A 16,309-nucleotide genomic window follows, 5' to 3' on the forward strand; every position below is an offset into this window, starting at 1 on the left:
AGGCAGGGGATACCGTGGATGTATTCTTCGTCTACGTCTCCCACCCACAGGGGGTTGTGCGTTTGGTCCGCGAGAAGTATATTATTTCCCTCAAGTCCGCCAGCTAGCCTGTTAGGACCCCCCCCCCCCTATCCGCCACCTGGGACGCGCCACGTGGGAGTATCACCTCTCGCCCTGCTACGTCAGCGTAGTATGTTCGTGGCTCTCAGGAGCAACAGCCACCTTGGGCGCAGCGATCATCACGGATAACGATGTCGTGAAAGACGAACCTGGGTGACTCTGAGCTATCATGCTGTAGTCGAGGGTACGGGCAGTTTTATTCGTGGAATTAAACTTTCGCCGCGCTTCCTGGTAGGAACTACCATCCAGGGTCTTGATCCCCTAGATATGTCTGACAGTTCCGATCTCGAGGAGAATTAAGACCAGAACAGTTAGTGCTCTTGTACGGAGTTGTGCACTCCTCCGCGCCGTGAGTTACTCTTCCACATGTACCACATACAGACTGATTCGAACAGCGAGATACCATATGTCCGAATCTCTGGCATTGATAGCATCGCATAGGAGGCGGGATGTACGGCCTCACATCGCAACGATAAGTTGTTACCTTGACTTTGTCTGGCAACATCGACAACTTGAAAGTGACAATGAAGGAACCAGTGGCAACGTCTTCACCGTTGACACTGCGCATAATGCGCCGGACGTGTGTCACGCCACGGTTCTTCATGTCTTCCATCAACTCCGTCAGTGTTCAAAATAAGGTCGCGGTCAAAGATGACTCCGCGAACCACATTCAAGGATTTGTGCTCCTCCACTTTGACGGGGATTTCGCCAAAGTGGTCGCACTTAAGCAACTGATCGGCTTGCAGTGCTGTACGAGTCTTCAAAAGCAAACTACCGTTGCGCATTTTCTTCAGATCCTGAAGTTCGCCGTGGACGCCTTCAATGTGTCTACTAAAAAGGATAGATTTTACCAGCTTAAAATCGTGCCCATCGGTTCTGGTAGCAACCAGAAATCTAGGGAAGCTGGATCCCATTCCTTCAAGCTGCGCATGTTCCCAGGTAGTTGAACCTCTCAGAGAAGCAAAAGTTAAAGACTTCGGTGGGGGACCACCCTGGGCAGGTCGATGACGTCTCGAAGCTATGCCCGAAAATCATCTTCCCCGAATGCTACCCACTCCGATCAGGGGTCTCTGTAGCCGAATCAAACTGCCAAGGCAATACCCACCTGGTCATAGCCGGTACTGCCCAGGGTCCGATGGTGGACGATGCCTAATACAGGATGACTGAGGAAATGAGCACTAGGAATCCCTCCAGTCACCCGCAATAGCATGCACCCCATAGCGTGTACCGAACACTAAATATAGCGAAAAAATAACAATAAATATAATATGTCCTTCTGGCATTCGGCTGTGCGAGGACCTGTGTTGTCAGGCGGATACTACTGCCAGGGTACATGATGCTCCCACCCGCAGCTTCCTGGGTGGTTACTGCACGGGCTTTCCGGTGTAAACGCACACGTAAAAGGCCCATCTCCGAGCAGCATGCACATCAAAAATTTGGAATTGGTCTTCAACTAACCCTCAAAAATCAATAAAGATTAAAGAGGGGACCATGGCCACATGATCCTTTTAGTCGCCTTCTACGACAGGCAGGGAATACCTGTGAATGTATTCATCCCCTCCCATCCACAGGAGGTCAAACAGATGATATCAAACCGCAATCCATGTCCGCGACTAGGTCGCCCCTTTTAGTCGCCTCTTACGACAGACAGGGGATACCGCGGGTGTATTCTACATGTGCGTCCCCCATCCGCAGGGGGTATTCTAAAGGAGGAAAAACAATGGCAAAGAAGATGGTGACAATGAAAATGGTGAAGGAACTGTGGAAGTAGAAGAAGGTAGACAGAATACAAGTAAGGTGATCGGACACACAAGCAAGTTTATTTCATAGATGGAGAGGCAACGAGGCTAATTAGGTTCATCATCTACATCTCACCGCTATAAAACAATATGCATAAAGGTGTAGTGTAAGGCATCAAATAAAACGGATCTAAAAACCACAGTAAATAGCGATCCCGAAAACTGTAGGTTCACTCAGAACAGTAAAGCCCCCATACCAGGGGGTGAAACGGGGGTGGGTGGTGTTGAAGGATGTTGGGGCACTTGCTGGTGAAGTGATGTTGGGTGCAATGACCGCAGGTGGGATGATTTGCTTTCTACTGGGCTGCTGTGTGTTGGTTATACTGGAGCCATTTTTCACATCTGAGAGACTATGGAGGTGGAGCGTGGGACGGTTCGACTTTGTGATGATGAAGAAGGATTGAGACACTACTGACAAGTAGTATATCCACATCGGCTGGTGCTGGCAGGGGGATCCGCACCATGAATGTTGGCCCCACCACGTTCCTGATACGGAAGGCACTCTGAGCTCGTATTCCCGTCGTGTTGAGCTCGGAACCTATCGTTTCTTATGTGAGTGAGGGATCCACGCCATGGATGACGCAGCTTAGCTGATTATAATGGGGTGGTGGAGGTGGAGGTTGAATGGGAGGTGATGGAAGGGTTGAAGAGAGGAGTTTGATCCGAAGGGGGTTGTTCCAATTTGGGTGGCGAGTTGATTAAGTGCATTGTCCACTTTGATTTGCATGATTATTCCTTTTGATGTCTTTTTGATATCAGAGACGTCTTCTAAGTGCAGATTGTAGTGGAGAAGCGTGGAGGAAATGGCTTGGGTTGTCTGAAGTTCTGGGGAAGGATTGGAGAGGAGAAATGCGTGAGTTCCAGAGGAGGTTGACTGTAGAAAACTGAGGTAGGTGATGGATCATCTAGTGAAGGAAATTGAGGAATATTCGAGCCGGGAACTGGTGGTGGTGGTGGTGGTGGTGGAGGTGGTGGTGGTAACAGTAGTCGTGGTAGATGGCAGAAAGTGCTGTACGCTGGTATCCATGGGAGATGTTTCGTCTGCTGTGGCCAACTGCGGTGCTGGCGCTGAATCCACTGCCAGGCGACATGGTGCTCGTTCCTCTCTGTGGGCTTGTCAAGCAACACTCCTTGTGGATGGTGCTCGTGAGGTAAAGTCCATCCTTCCTGGATAAAAGTGACTCCCTGGCGACTTGAACCTCGTTAAGATGTCTCATGGGATGTGCTGGTTTACGTACAACATGCTCAAATGACCGTAGTAGTCTGTGTACCTCACAACGACACACGGACGCACCGCTATTCACTTTGTTTTGACAGTTCAATGCATGGCTACGCCTACAGATGGGGTATAATTTCCATTTGATATACCCTGAGTAGCTAAGGTCTCAAGGTATCCTGTACGACCATTGGAACCCCATCTACCAAATTAACGGTAACATATCAGACGTTACAAAACATGTTCCCCTAATTTGTTTAAGAATAATATTAGAGATCAATGGAAGAAGGCCAAGGCAAATCTTGAAAGTTTCTCATGAAAAGGTTAGGGAAAGATATGATCGTGGACGGAGGCCCACCAATTTAAAAGTAGAAGATCAAGCCATGGTTAAAAACTTTGATCTTGCGGGCAAGCTTGCCCCCAGATTTCATGGGCCGTGCATCATTTTAGATTTCCTGACTCCTGTTACATTGTTGGTGAGCAATCCAGCCACCGAGAGGATCTTTAGGGCCCATATTTCACAGATAAAATCTGTGTAACGTCATTGTAACTTAGCCATTAATATTTGGTAGTAGTGTGAAGGTTATATTTTTGTTTTATTTTAAGGCCTTCCGCCCTTGGATTAATTTCCCTGTGATTATGTGTTAATTGTACGATCTTTCCCTCCGTTTTTTCAGCTTCCCTTTCCCTTGCGGCCATTACCAAGCCCCCGCCTCCTGCAAAACAACTCCTGTGGCTAAAATTTTCCACGCCGCTGGCCCCTCAGCCTCATCAACAAAGATCGTACCCTAAAATTATAAGTCACCAACAAATTCTGCCGCCGAGATCTGACTGTTTCAGTGCCCCGCAGCCGTTCGCCGCAGTACAGCCACCGAGGTGGGATACGGGCCCACTCCACTCCCGTGATGTCTTCCTGTGTACGACGCGCCGGAGTCCATCTCCCGGCAAAGGCTGAAGTGCGGCACACAGCCCGCCAGCTCATCTGGGGACTGTACATATATCTTTGATCTGCGGTGTCCTTCACCACGACTACCCCTCTCATAGTAGCGGGAGAGGTGTATGTGAGGGTACTTGAAGGGTCCGGGCGACCCCAACTGGATATCGGCAGCGGCGGCAGGTCTTGCCGTCAAAATTGGCAGCATGTATTTCAAGTATACAGAAACAAAGACTTTCTCAAGCTGGTGTTTAAATAATTTCTACCGATCTACTTTCTATAATAATAAAAAAAAAAAGAGACTGAAAATTTGTTTTAACGTTCTTCAAAATTCTTCTACCAATCCACGTCAAAAGGCTTTGGAAATTCTTAATGTCTCGTCCATATGCTTCCACAAATCTATCTGCAAGGAATTATAAATTTTCTTCAACAAATGATAAATTTTTTTTCAAAAATTCTTCTGTGTCCCCCTGGAAAGGACATTTTGGGGGGGGGGGTCTGTACCAGGTAATACACCTCTACGCCACACGTTTAAATCTTGCGCCAATTAGAACTCCTCTACTGGAGAAACACTGAACTTGGAACTAGATCAACTTAAGGTTTTCCTCTGAAGATGTCACTGTGTGAATTTCGACTTGTTTTTGTTTACTATGTATCAAGAAGTGTGGACATTCTCTCATAGATGTCTCTACTAAAAACTATGATCATGCACCCTGGTGCGAAGTGAAGGAGCTTTCTTGAAGAAATTTTGTACTCATAAGTTTTTGTACTAACTAAATTTTGTTCTTTCATTTGTGGGTTGGCAATATTAATCGTCTCTTTCCGCCAGTTTTGAAGTTAGCCAATCAATAATTTCTGTGATTTTCAGCCAATCCCGTATTTCTTCTTCGATGTTGTGTGTAACTGTGTAATGTAGCCAATAAAAGCCTGTTGGTGTGTCTTAATTATTCACGAAAGGTCTCGAACCTTCCCCGAGGGTATAAAAACTGCTGATTTTCTTGTCTCTCGGCCACTTGGTTAACATCTAACCCTGTGTACGGACGTGTAGCAGGAGGTGCCTCTTTCTTCAGGCAGCAGTTCTTCAGTAAGGTAATGGCCGCTTAACATCTTTATTTCTTGCTAGCTCAACAGTTTAACCCGCGGGAAAGGTCCGAAAACTTTACCATGTAACCCATCTTTACAAATATGTAAATTTCTACCAGTTTATGTAAAAAGCTTAAGTAAATTTGTAACTGTAATTCGGGGATAGAGAGTGATTTACCCTCTCGAGCTCCTCTTCATATTTGTTTGAGGTGACTACGTTTTGGTAACTGTTTCCTTAATGTTTTAAATTTCTTCCCTATACGAGTCACCTCCATAGTTTGGGAATAGCCCCTGTTTCATCGGCCTAGTGCCTTTTAGGTTTTAAAATGTGTATTTAGGAGTGCAAATAGAAGCTTCCATTCTTTTTGCTATTCCGGGCCATTTACTTAACCTGTTCTTTACCTGCTAAGGCCCAGTAGATTGGGTACAAGATACCCCCGTGTCATTGTTGTAAGTCGTGCCTTGATGGCAATCAATGGTAAAGTCTGATATTGCCTTGAATAGGCGTGAAAAACTGAGAGCGTATTAGCTCTTTTCCAGTGTGTAATAGTGCCTCTGGGAGGCTTGAGGTTAAAAGTTGGGAGCAAGTGCTCCAGGTATTAGGGGTTTTCTGCCCTTTGGCAAATATGTGTTTGTGAGCTGAGAGCTCAGAAAATGTAAAGGGAGGGCTTGACGCCCAAGTTCTGTTTATACCTCCTATCTTATCTTTCCTACAGTTAATTTTTGCTACTTGTACCTATTGCATTGTTTCTTGTTGTTAAAAAAAAAAAAGGAAGAGCAAAAACAAAAATATAACCTTGTTACAGTTTTAAATTAACTTTGATTTTGGTAGTTAGACTCATTCACCCCGGCTTCTTTCACCTCTGCTGATCCACCAAACCACGGTAATAATAATAATAATAATAATAATAATAATAATAATAATAATAATAATAATAATAATTGCTTTTACGGCTATTTTATTAAGCGTGGTTACTTTTATTAATACTATTACTGTTTCTATTGTTAACATTATCATATTATGATCATCAGTAGTTATTATTAAGTGTTCTAGGATAAGACTGGTTAAGTGTAAGAAAGGGAGCACATCCCTAACTTTGCCAGAATAAATAAAACAAATTATTATTATTATTATTATTATTATTATTATTATTATTATTATTATTATTATTATTATTATTACTATTATTATTATTAACTACTTTGGACGGTTTTCGAAGACGCTGACGTGCATGTTGGAATGTTGTCCCGCAGGAGTTCCTTTATGTGCCAGTAAATCTACCGACACAAGGCTGACGTATCTGAGCACCTTCAAATACCACCGGACTGAGCCAGGATCGAACCTGCCAAGTTGATGTCAGTAGCCCAGCGCCTAAACTGTCTGAACCACTCAGCCCGGCAGAAATTGAGTTATTTGTGTGTATATAGTGCTCTCTACCACTTATAACAGGACTACAAACACCTCACCACATAACATGCCTACTACCACAATATTAAATTGTTACCGTGTTTTTGTGGTAGTTATGCGTGAAAGAAGGTGCGGGGTGGTGAACAGGTCTCAAGCTACTAAAGTAAAATTAATTTAAAATTTAACAAGGTTATATTTTCTTTTTTAAAACAAAGAAATAACAAGCATGGCAGGTACAAAGTAGCAAATCCAAAGGGTAGTTACAATATTTACAAGATTTGGGCTTCGCGCCCTGACTCCACAATGCTAGGGCAATCAGCCCAGTTTTACCCCAAACACAAGTTTCAACAGAGGGGCAGAAAACCCCATTCATGCCTAGGAGCCCTTGCTCCAAATTACACAGAAAAGCCTCCACGAGGCGTACAACACTCAATTTTCAAAAGAGCCACTCGCTCTCAAATTTAAGCCTCTCCCAGGCCACACCAAACTCCACCTTCCAGTTGTCCTCAACGGACCTAAACACAGGGGTAGAATACCCAATCTACTGAGGTCTATAAAATGAAAAGAAGGTTAATTAAATGACCTCTAAGGTAACAATTTGAGAGGAGGCGAACTTGCACTCCTAATACACTTTGATTAAGACCTACTTGGCACTAGGCCGTTAATACAAGGGCTAATCCCATACTAAAGAGGTGACTTAAGAAGAGAACAATTTGTTTTACGTTAACGAAGAATAGGTTGAGAAAAATAAGTTCACCTCAAAACAATATGAGTGGGAGCTCGAGAGGGTTAGCACTCTCTATCCCAGTATGTAGCTTTAAAAGAGAATATATGAAAAGAGTAGTTACATTTAGGAAAAGGTTACATGGTGGAACGCTTCGAACCCGCCCCGAGAGTTAAACTGCTGAGCTAGCAAAGAAAGAAGTTATTAATCGGCCATTACCTTGTTGTTGACCGCTGCCGAGGAAAGAGGCGCTTCCCGCCTCCTGCTATGTACTTAATACACTGAAAGATGGAACAGAAGTGGCCCGGAGACCCTAAAATCAGCAATTTATATACTCTCGCGGAAGTTTCTAGGCGTTAGGGGAATGAGAACACCCTCCCACGAGGATTTTATTGGTTCATCCATAAACCCCCTACACAATACTAAGAAGAAACACATAATTGGTGGAAAATTAATTTAAGAAATTCGGGATAGGCTAGATTTAAAACAAGGGGAAAGAAGGGGTTAATATTGCCAACTTAACCAATGACTGAAAGAAATTTAGCAAAGAACGAACATTTGAAATAAAAATTTCTCCAACAAAATAGTTCTTTGACTCCGCACTAGGGTGCACTATTGTTGATCTTCAGTAGTGTCCTCTAGAAGAGAAAGTTCACACTTCTTACTTCAAGCAAAACAAAAACACATCAAAAATGACACAGTTCAAAAACTCAAAATTTTCCACGTGGTGACATCTTCTGAGAAGGTAGCGAATTAATAGCGTAGATAAAGTTCAGACTTCCTCCAGCAGAGGAGTTTCAACTGGCGCAAATTTTAAATTAGCGGCGTGGAGGTGTACCGCCCGGTACATAAATAATTCGAGGTGTACAGATACTTAAACTTGTATCAATAACACGGGAAATCTCCGTCGCCTTACTAACTATTCGGAGTATTAAACGTAATTTTAAACGTGCCTACTAAATGGAGACCCACAATATGAACGCACAGCATCGTTAACAATATTACCATAATAAAAAGATGGAGATTTGTATACTTACAAGCATAGAGTCTGGCTCGTCATCGCTCCGAAAACCTGCAACAAGAGATAATGGGTTAAAAGAGATCTTAATGATAACACATTATGTTTCCTGCATAACTGCAGTCCTAACGAGAGGGGACAAATCCCATTTAAAACAATAATCGACACTACCATCACCAGTTCAAGCGAGAAAATGTTAAGTTTATAGAACAGATTGCATATTCCTGAAACCTGACTTTCTGCACCAATAGTAACCGTTAATAAACGTGACCGAGTAGGATTATTTTATGCCGATGTGCAAGGACTCCACTCCACAGCAATACAAAATCCCATAGCGTCAACTTTATTCCTACGTATACGTGCCAATGAATGACGCGAGGGATCCTGAACCTTGTGTTTGAGGACGAGTAACGGAACAAATTTTCATAATGGACAAATTCACTCATTAACTAAGAATGAAAACGTAGGTTTTATTTTTATATAGCCTTGGTGAATCCAGTCATTTAAAAAATCCTAAAATATTTTCATGTTGGCTATTCACTGTGTCAAGCTGATTAGAAGTTTATCAATTAAAATAATGATCTTCTCGTTTTTACGTCCCACCACTTTTCACGGATTTCGAAGATTCCAATGTGCCGGATTTTTGTCCCGCAGGAGTTCGTTTACGTGCAAGTAAATCTACGGACACGTGTCTGACGTATTTGTGTACCTTCAAATACCACCGGACTGAGCCAGGATCGAACCTGCCATGTTAGGGTCAGAAGGCCTGCGCCTCAACCGTCTGAGCCACTCAGTCCGGCACAAAACTTAGTATACCTTCAAGATTGTAAAGGAATCCAATGCTTTATTGTCGAGGACTTGACAAAGTAACGGACTGATCTCATCCCATAGGCCACCTTCACGTCTGGGTGCGAGATGATTATGACAGTAATGATTTAGGGAGAGAGTGAAACTCAGTGTCAGCTCATAGCCTTCTCCTGTCGAGTAACTCCAAGAGGGTCGAACAGAACCAAGAAGTGTACTCAAGGTTTTACGTCTCGAGCCGACGAACGAATGAACAGCGTACCATGCTCTTACTCCATATGAACACTGCGTAGAGGTATGGAATTTAACCCAGGCTTTTGGTCCGCATCCAGTAATTAGAAATCGTATACCAGCAACTCTACTACCCTACAAGTCTTTTTTCCACCAAGGGGACAAGAACCACCTAACTACGATGTCGGACCATATAAACTTGACGTCTTAATGAGCATGGCGACCAGGCGGCAATCAAGGCCAGTAAACAGTTTATTCAGTTTTCTGCAACCTTCAACGATGAAGGCGAAGAATCGTTTGAAGAACAAAACTGTCTTGTATACTTTCGCTTTCACTCTGGTCACACAAACTACATTCGGTAGGTCAAAATGGTCGTGGTGATTGTTGTTTTAAAATTAAGTACAATTAAGCAACCATCCTCTATTGACACTAATAAGAGAGAAAACTGAAGGGTCCGACACTTCGAATATGAAGGTATCTGCCAAAGAAAGACAAGGGCCACGAAGGGCGTGAAAATGAAGACTCCCTAGGCCTCCCAACCTAATACCGTCGCGATCGGAAAACAACAAAAGTCAACCGGGAGATCGGATAGTACCGGTACAGATAAAAGTGAGGACCCTGGCACGAGTGGAAGCAATGCCAGGAGTTAGCTAAGGGCCCCGTGGTCACCAACCTATGCTCCTCAGTTAAGAACCCTTTGTGCCTCTGTTAGTCGCTCCTTCTTATTCTCCCTCCTGTCCTTTTCCCAATTACTAGGGGTCAGCATTATATCTGGATCCCAGTTTTAGACCAGACGTGCATTCAAATTCCAACCCTATGTGCGGCGATGTATTCACCACCCCGCATTTCTGTGGTGGTATGTAGTGCAATGCACTGTGTTTATACAGTATAAAGACGTGTTTTAACATTAAAAATGCCCAGTCCCCGAGCTCAAGGAATTAAGTAGATACACCCAGCCAGGAATCGAATCCGGGGTCGTCTAAACCGAAGATCAGTACGCTGACCATTCAGCCAAAAAGCCGGACGAAAAAACAGAGCTTTATTTCTTCCACGTCACTAAAATGAATGGGTCTCTGATTATTCCTTGCCTCTTAATTGTAACAGGACGAAAGGAACATTTTTCGGAACAGCCAATCAACAACCACCTTCCCTTTTTTTTTTTATCAAGCGATGAGCCCTCAGCTTTAAATCGCTGTGCACTCTCTAATCTTCTGCCAGCGCCCACATACATTTATTGAAAAACCCAACAACTTTCCAGACATACTGGACCGTCACAAGGACAAAGTTCAACTACATTAAAAAAGGTAACAATATTAAAGCCTCCGTGGCTCAGGCGACAGCGCGCAGGCCTCTCATCGCTGGTTTACGTGGTTCAAATCCCGGTCACTCCATGTGAGATCTGTGCTGGACAAAGCGGAGGCAGGACAGGTTTTTCTCCGGGTATTCCGGTTTTCCCTGTCATATTTCATTCCAACAACACACACAAATGTTATTCCATCTGTCATTCATTAATCACTGCCCCAGAGGAGTGCGACAGGCTTCGGCAGCCGGCACAATTCCTATCCTCGCCGTTAGATGGGGCTTAATTCCATTTCTGACCCTGTGGATTTTCAACAATATTAAATCTGAACTATACTGCCTGACGAAAACATTGAAGAACTCAAGAAATAGTAGGAAGTCTATGTAACTTCGTAAACGTAAGGCGGGTATGTAAATGATTAAGAGTTGCAGTTCTCTGTGACATATAGAGTTATATTAGTGTTGTTCGTGTTTAGTGTTGTTACCCGGCCTGGTAGGATATATAAGGGACATGATCAGCATCAGATGTAGAGTGATCACTGTGAAGGACACGGAAATGCCACGTACTTGTATGAGACAGCATGAGACCTGACAGAGTTTGAAAGCTGCCTCATCGTGGATCTCCATTTGGCCGGCTGGTCTAATCGTGCAATATCCAGATTCGGATGTGACAGTGTCCCGATTAGCGACGCAAATTCCAGTGCCTCTGCTGACACTGGTGTGCACAGTGCGAGTGCCAAGTGCGTCACCGTGCCAAAACACCGGTGCCGCGGCACTATCAGTGCCACGATGACTACTTATTCATTGGACTTGTACAAAAACGTTTATGCTTAATGTATTGACAACTACATATAGATATACCGTAATTTATATTTATATTTGCATGCAAAATACTACAAAATAACCCTCAAATAAATTTTCCATTCACATTCAAGAACAGTATTTTTTTCACTTTATTCGCTGACAGTCTGTTAGTGAAAATCTGACCAGCTTTCGAAAACACACCTTCGGCAGGCGCGGATGTTGTTACAACACAGAACTTCCGGACAGTTGAATAGTAAATGTTGGGATACTAGAGCTTTCTTCCCAACCATCATTTTAACGGATCTACCTGCCTAGCTATTAAGGGGTCTTCCAGGTACGACGAAGCATATGGCCGTTTTAAACATGTTATCGTCGATTTGAACGATATACAAGACTTATAAATATCTCACACTGCTGTGTACTGGTTTTTATCATCTGGAGTGATAAAGCTCCACAAAGGGCTAGCTAGATTTTCGTCTGTCTGCCACTGACACGGAATTCAAGACAATCGATAATATAACGAAAGAGAATAAAGCATAGCGTGGCACAGTCCGGCAGCACCGGGAAGAACGGGGTGACCAGTAGGCAATGTAGAAGCGATCTGTCCTGGCACTGCCAATGACACCGGCACGGATCTGAGAAGCACTGGCCTGTACGTGCCGTTCGCACGAGGTAGTCACGTGGCCATAAACAATAGTGTTTCGTTCCACAACAGTGCCAGCCTCCAGTGCCCGCCATACTGTTCGATGTACTCACAGAAAAGTATTTGTTGCTGTTCCGTACTGTTTATGAAACGTTGCATTAAGCAGAGTGTATACGGGAATCCTACATCTGGCATAAAGCTGGTCCTGGTTCTCACAGTGGGTCTCTTGCAGAAAAACAATATCCACCTTCTGGTTAGTCAACTTACCCAGAAAAATTTGGTCATCACTTAATCAGATCAGAACCAGGGGCGGCTTTTCAGGTGAAGTAGGTGAAGTACCACTTCACCACTTATTTTTACCATAATGAATTACTTACATTTATTTTTCTTGTGACATTTGTTGGTTTTACGGAAAGAAAATGTTTTATTGTACGGCGTTTGGAGCACCTCATCACCTGATGAGAACCAGGGGAACTCACGAAAGTGCCGGCTGTCAGCCACAGTACGGCGCATGAAATTGAGTGAAGACGAGAGATTCCGCAGCTGGCTCAACCTCCCAAGTGCTCCCTCCTAGCGCTTGGCCTTGGCGGGTGCCATGACAACCGTGACGTCACCCGCGTACTTTCCACATAGCGGAATGTGCTAGTGAAGTTGTCGGAGGGGCGGAATGTTTCGTCTTCCCTGCGTCATCCTGTGTGAAGTACGAGTACTCGCGCATCGTGGTTCATTCGTAGTGTTGTGCTGTTTAATTTAAATATGTATCATATTTATGACATAGTATGCATTTTATTATAAACACCAATTTCACGTTGGAGAAACGAAGATCAGAATGAAGTTCTACGTTTTGATCGCCCTACTGAATCACTGCAAATTTGTGCTACAAAAGAAATGAAACATTCCGGTAAATCTTACAATCTTAGTTTCAAACGATCGTGGTTTAAGGAATTTCCATGTTTGTGCTCCTCTCCAGCTCTACAGAAGTTGTTTTGTTGGGCCTGCTTGCCCTTTTATCAATAAAAATAACGTTTGGAATAAAGGATTTTCAGCCCTTTTGAACATAACACGTTCTTTACATAAGCACTTAGACTCTGCAGAACATAAAATACTGGAAACAAACCAAAATACGATCTCTGATGTCCTGAAGGAAAATGCCAGACTGTATATTGTAATTTTACAGTTCAGTGAAAATGCACATTTAAATAGGCTTTTCCTTCAGTTGGTAATTGATACAGTGCTCTATTTAAGTAAGCAAAAACTAGCTTTTCGTGGTCACGAAACATTACATTCAATAAATCGTGGTCACGTGCTGGACCCTCCGCCAGTCACAGGTACAAGGTACGAGTACAAAACAACCAAAAACAAAACGTAGTTCCTAAATCTTGTCCTCCTCTGTGGTGTAGTGGTTAGTGTGATTAGCTGCCACCCCGGAGCCCCGGGTTCGTTTCCCGGCTCTGCCACGAAATTTGAAAAGTGGTACGAGGTCCACTCAGCCTCGGGAGATTAACTGAGTAGAGGTGGGCTCGATTCCCACCTCAGCCATCCTGGAAGTGGTTTTCCGTGGTTTCCCACTTCTCCAGGCAAATGCCGGAATGGACCCTAACTTCCTTCCCTCTTCCTTGTCTATCCGTTCCAATCTTCCCATCCCCCACCAAGGCCCCTGTTCAGGTGAGGCGGCCTGGGCGAGGTACTTGAGGCGGTAGAGGTGGAATCCCTCGCTGAGTCCGAGGGAAAAACCAACCCTGGAGGGTAAGCAGATTGAGAAAGAAAGAAAGAAGTTCCTAAATCTGTCGCTCGAAACCGAACGGGTAATAGCTCTTCACCATACTTTACAGCCACGAGCCGCCACTGATCAGAACTCAACATGGCAAACTTCTGCAAACACAAGTGGAAGATTATCAGCAACCCTTATTGCGATTGCTCTGACGTGCCTCAGACCGTTCAACATATCGTCACAGAGTGCCCACTCCGAAGATTCAGTGGGACAATAAAGGACATTCACGAGGCCAGTGATGAAGCTGTGAGTTGGATAACAAAACTGGACATTCAGCTTTAACAGCAATGCAGATATTGATGAGCTCAAATGTAAAAATATTGTTTGTTTTATTACGTACTTGTTCTGTGTGTGTAGATGAAACTTTTTTTTCTTATCCTGTAATTGTGCATACTTTTAAATAACCAAATTGTAACAATGTATCCTCATGCCATGCGAAATATATATATAGAAAAGCAGACTTGATTGATGGTTCTTGTCTTTCCTAACGGTATAAATAAGGTCAATATTCACGTCACAAACCTTTTTATTCTTGCACACGTTTCACAGATTTATTTTCATGACAGTGCCACTGGCACTGGTTCATTTTAAATCGTGTCACCATGTCTACCGTTCCGTCTCTGGCACCGGTGTCAAAGCACGGTCCAGTGCCTTCCTTACATCACTAGTCCCGATGTTGGACTGCATGGAAACATGAGGGCAGGCAAACTCGTCGTCATGGTTTCCGGTCGACTACATCTGACCACCACAAGGGAGGATCGCCGAACTGTGCACCAAGCATACTGTAACCCCTTCACATCTGCGCCTGCAATTCGAGAACAAGACGTAATGGACTTCCTGTAACAGTCTGTCATCCCGCATCACTGGTCAGAGACTAGCAGCAGCCGGACTAGGGAATTACGTCCGATGCGTAGGCTGCCGTTAACACCACTACACAAACGGTTGTGTTTGGAGTGGCGCCATGACCAGGAACTACGGGCTGCTGACGAATGGCGTCGCATTTTCAGCGGTGAATCGCGGCTCTGCACTACCCCGGATGAAGATCGTCTGCGAGTATGGCGGCAACCTGGAGAGAGGTCCCAGTCTTCCAATATTTTGGAGACGCACAGCGGTGTTATTCCTGACGTCATCGTGTGGGGAGCCATCGGATATTCTTCAGGTCACGGCTGGTAGTGACTGAGCGAACTCTGACGGCACAACGGTACGTCACTGATATCCTGGGTCCTCATGTGTTACCTCACATGCGATAGTATCGTGGTGCCATTTTTCAAGAAGACAGTGCTCGTCCACACACGGCATGTCTCTATGACTGTCTGCGTGATATTGAGGTACTTCCGTTGCCAGCAAGATCCCCAGATTTGTACCCTGTGTGGGACCAGCCCGACCGTAAACTCCGCCCCAGTGCCAGTACGCAGGATATCAAGGACCAGTTACAACAGTTGTAGGCCAGCTTGCCTCAGGAGGCGATACAGCTCCTTTATTACACACTTGACACCGTTCTCTATGGAATCAGTGCATGCACCCAGGCCAGAGGGGGTGCAACGGCATACTGATAATTGGGCTCGTACTGCGAAGTTCTTTGTAAATTTAACTCGATTTTGTAATTGTTCCGGGATATCTGTGGAACAGCAGAGGTGAAAGAAGGTGCCGGGATGAATGAGTCTAACTACAGAGTCAAAGTTAATTTAAAATTTAAACCAAGGTTATGTTTTCCAGAAAACAATAGAAATTTGATAGCTTTTCACTTTAGGAAAATTACAAAGACATAGCAATCTAAAAACAAAACTTAGAAGGATCCAAAAATTTTAACTCTCTTGGGCTACAAGCCCCTAGTTTACAATTTCGAGCTCCTAGCTCAACGCACACATTTGTTCAAGGGCAGAAATCCCCTAATAACATGGAGCACTTGCTCCCACCTTACACTGTCAAGCCTCCCAGAGGCCGCCTTACAACAGAAGAAAAGAGCTGACACGCTCTCAGTTTTTCAAGCCTATTCAAGGCAATATCAGATTTTACAATTATTTGCCATCAAGGCACAACTTACACAAAATAAACGGGGGGATCTCGTACCCAACTTACTGGGCCTTAGCAGAAAAAGAACAGGTTGAGTAAATGGCCCGAAACACCAAGTTGACTGGAGGCGTGTACTTGCACTCCTAAATATGCATTCTTAAAACCTAAAAGACCGGGCGAGTTGGCCGTGCGCGTAGAGGCGCGCGGCTGTGAGCTTGCATCCGGGAGATAGTAGGTTCGAATCCCACTATCGGCAGCCCTGAAAATGGTTTTCCGTGGTTTCCCATTTTCACACCAGGCAAATGCTGGGGCTGTACCTTTATTAAGGCCACGGCCGCTTCCTTCCAACTCCTAGGCCTTTCCTATCCCATCGCCGCCATAAGACCTTTCTGTGTCGGTGCGACGTAAAGCCCATAGCAAAAAAAACCTAAAAGGCACTAGG

At 44.3% G+C, this 16,309-nt stretch overlaps 1 protein-coding gene across 1 annotated transcript in view; it reads right to left on the reverse strand.

Annotated features, from left to right (window-relative positions):
* chb (chromosome bows) overlaps window positions 1-16,309 on the reverse strand; it is an 890,037-nt gene that overhangs the window by 405,712 nt on the left and 468,016 nt on the right. Inside the window, exon 7 of the mRNA XM_067147211.2 lies at window positions 8,322-8,356. Within this exon, the coding sequence (XP_067003312.1) occupies window positions 8,322-8,356 (35 nt within the window). The remainder of the gene's footprint in view (window positions 1-8,321; window positions 8,357-16,309) is intronic.

The sequence above is a fragment of the Anabrus simplex genome, chromosome 5 (genome assembly GCF_040414725.1).
Source record: "Anabrus simplex isolate iqAnaSimp1 chromosome 5, ASM4041472v1, whole genome shotgun sequence".
NCBI classification, from domain to species: Eukaryota; Metazoa; Arthropoda; class Insecta; order Orthoptera; family Tettigoniidae; genus Anabrus; species Anabrus simplex.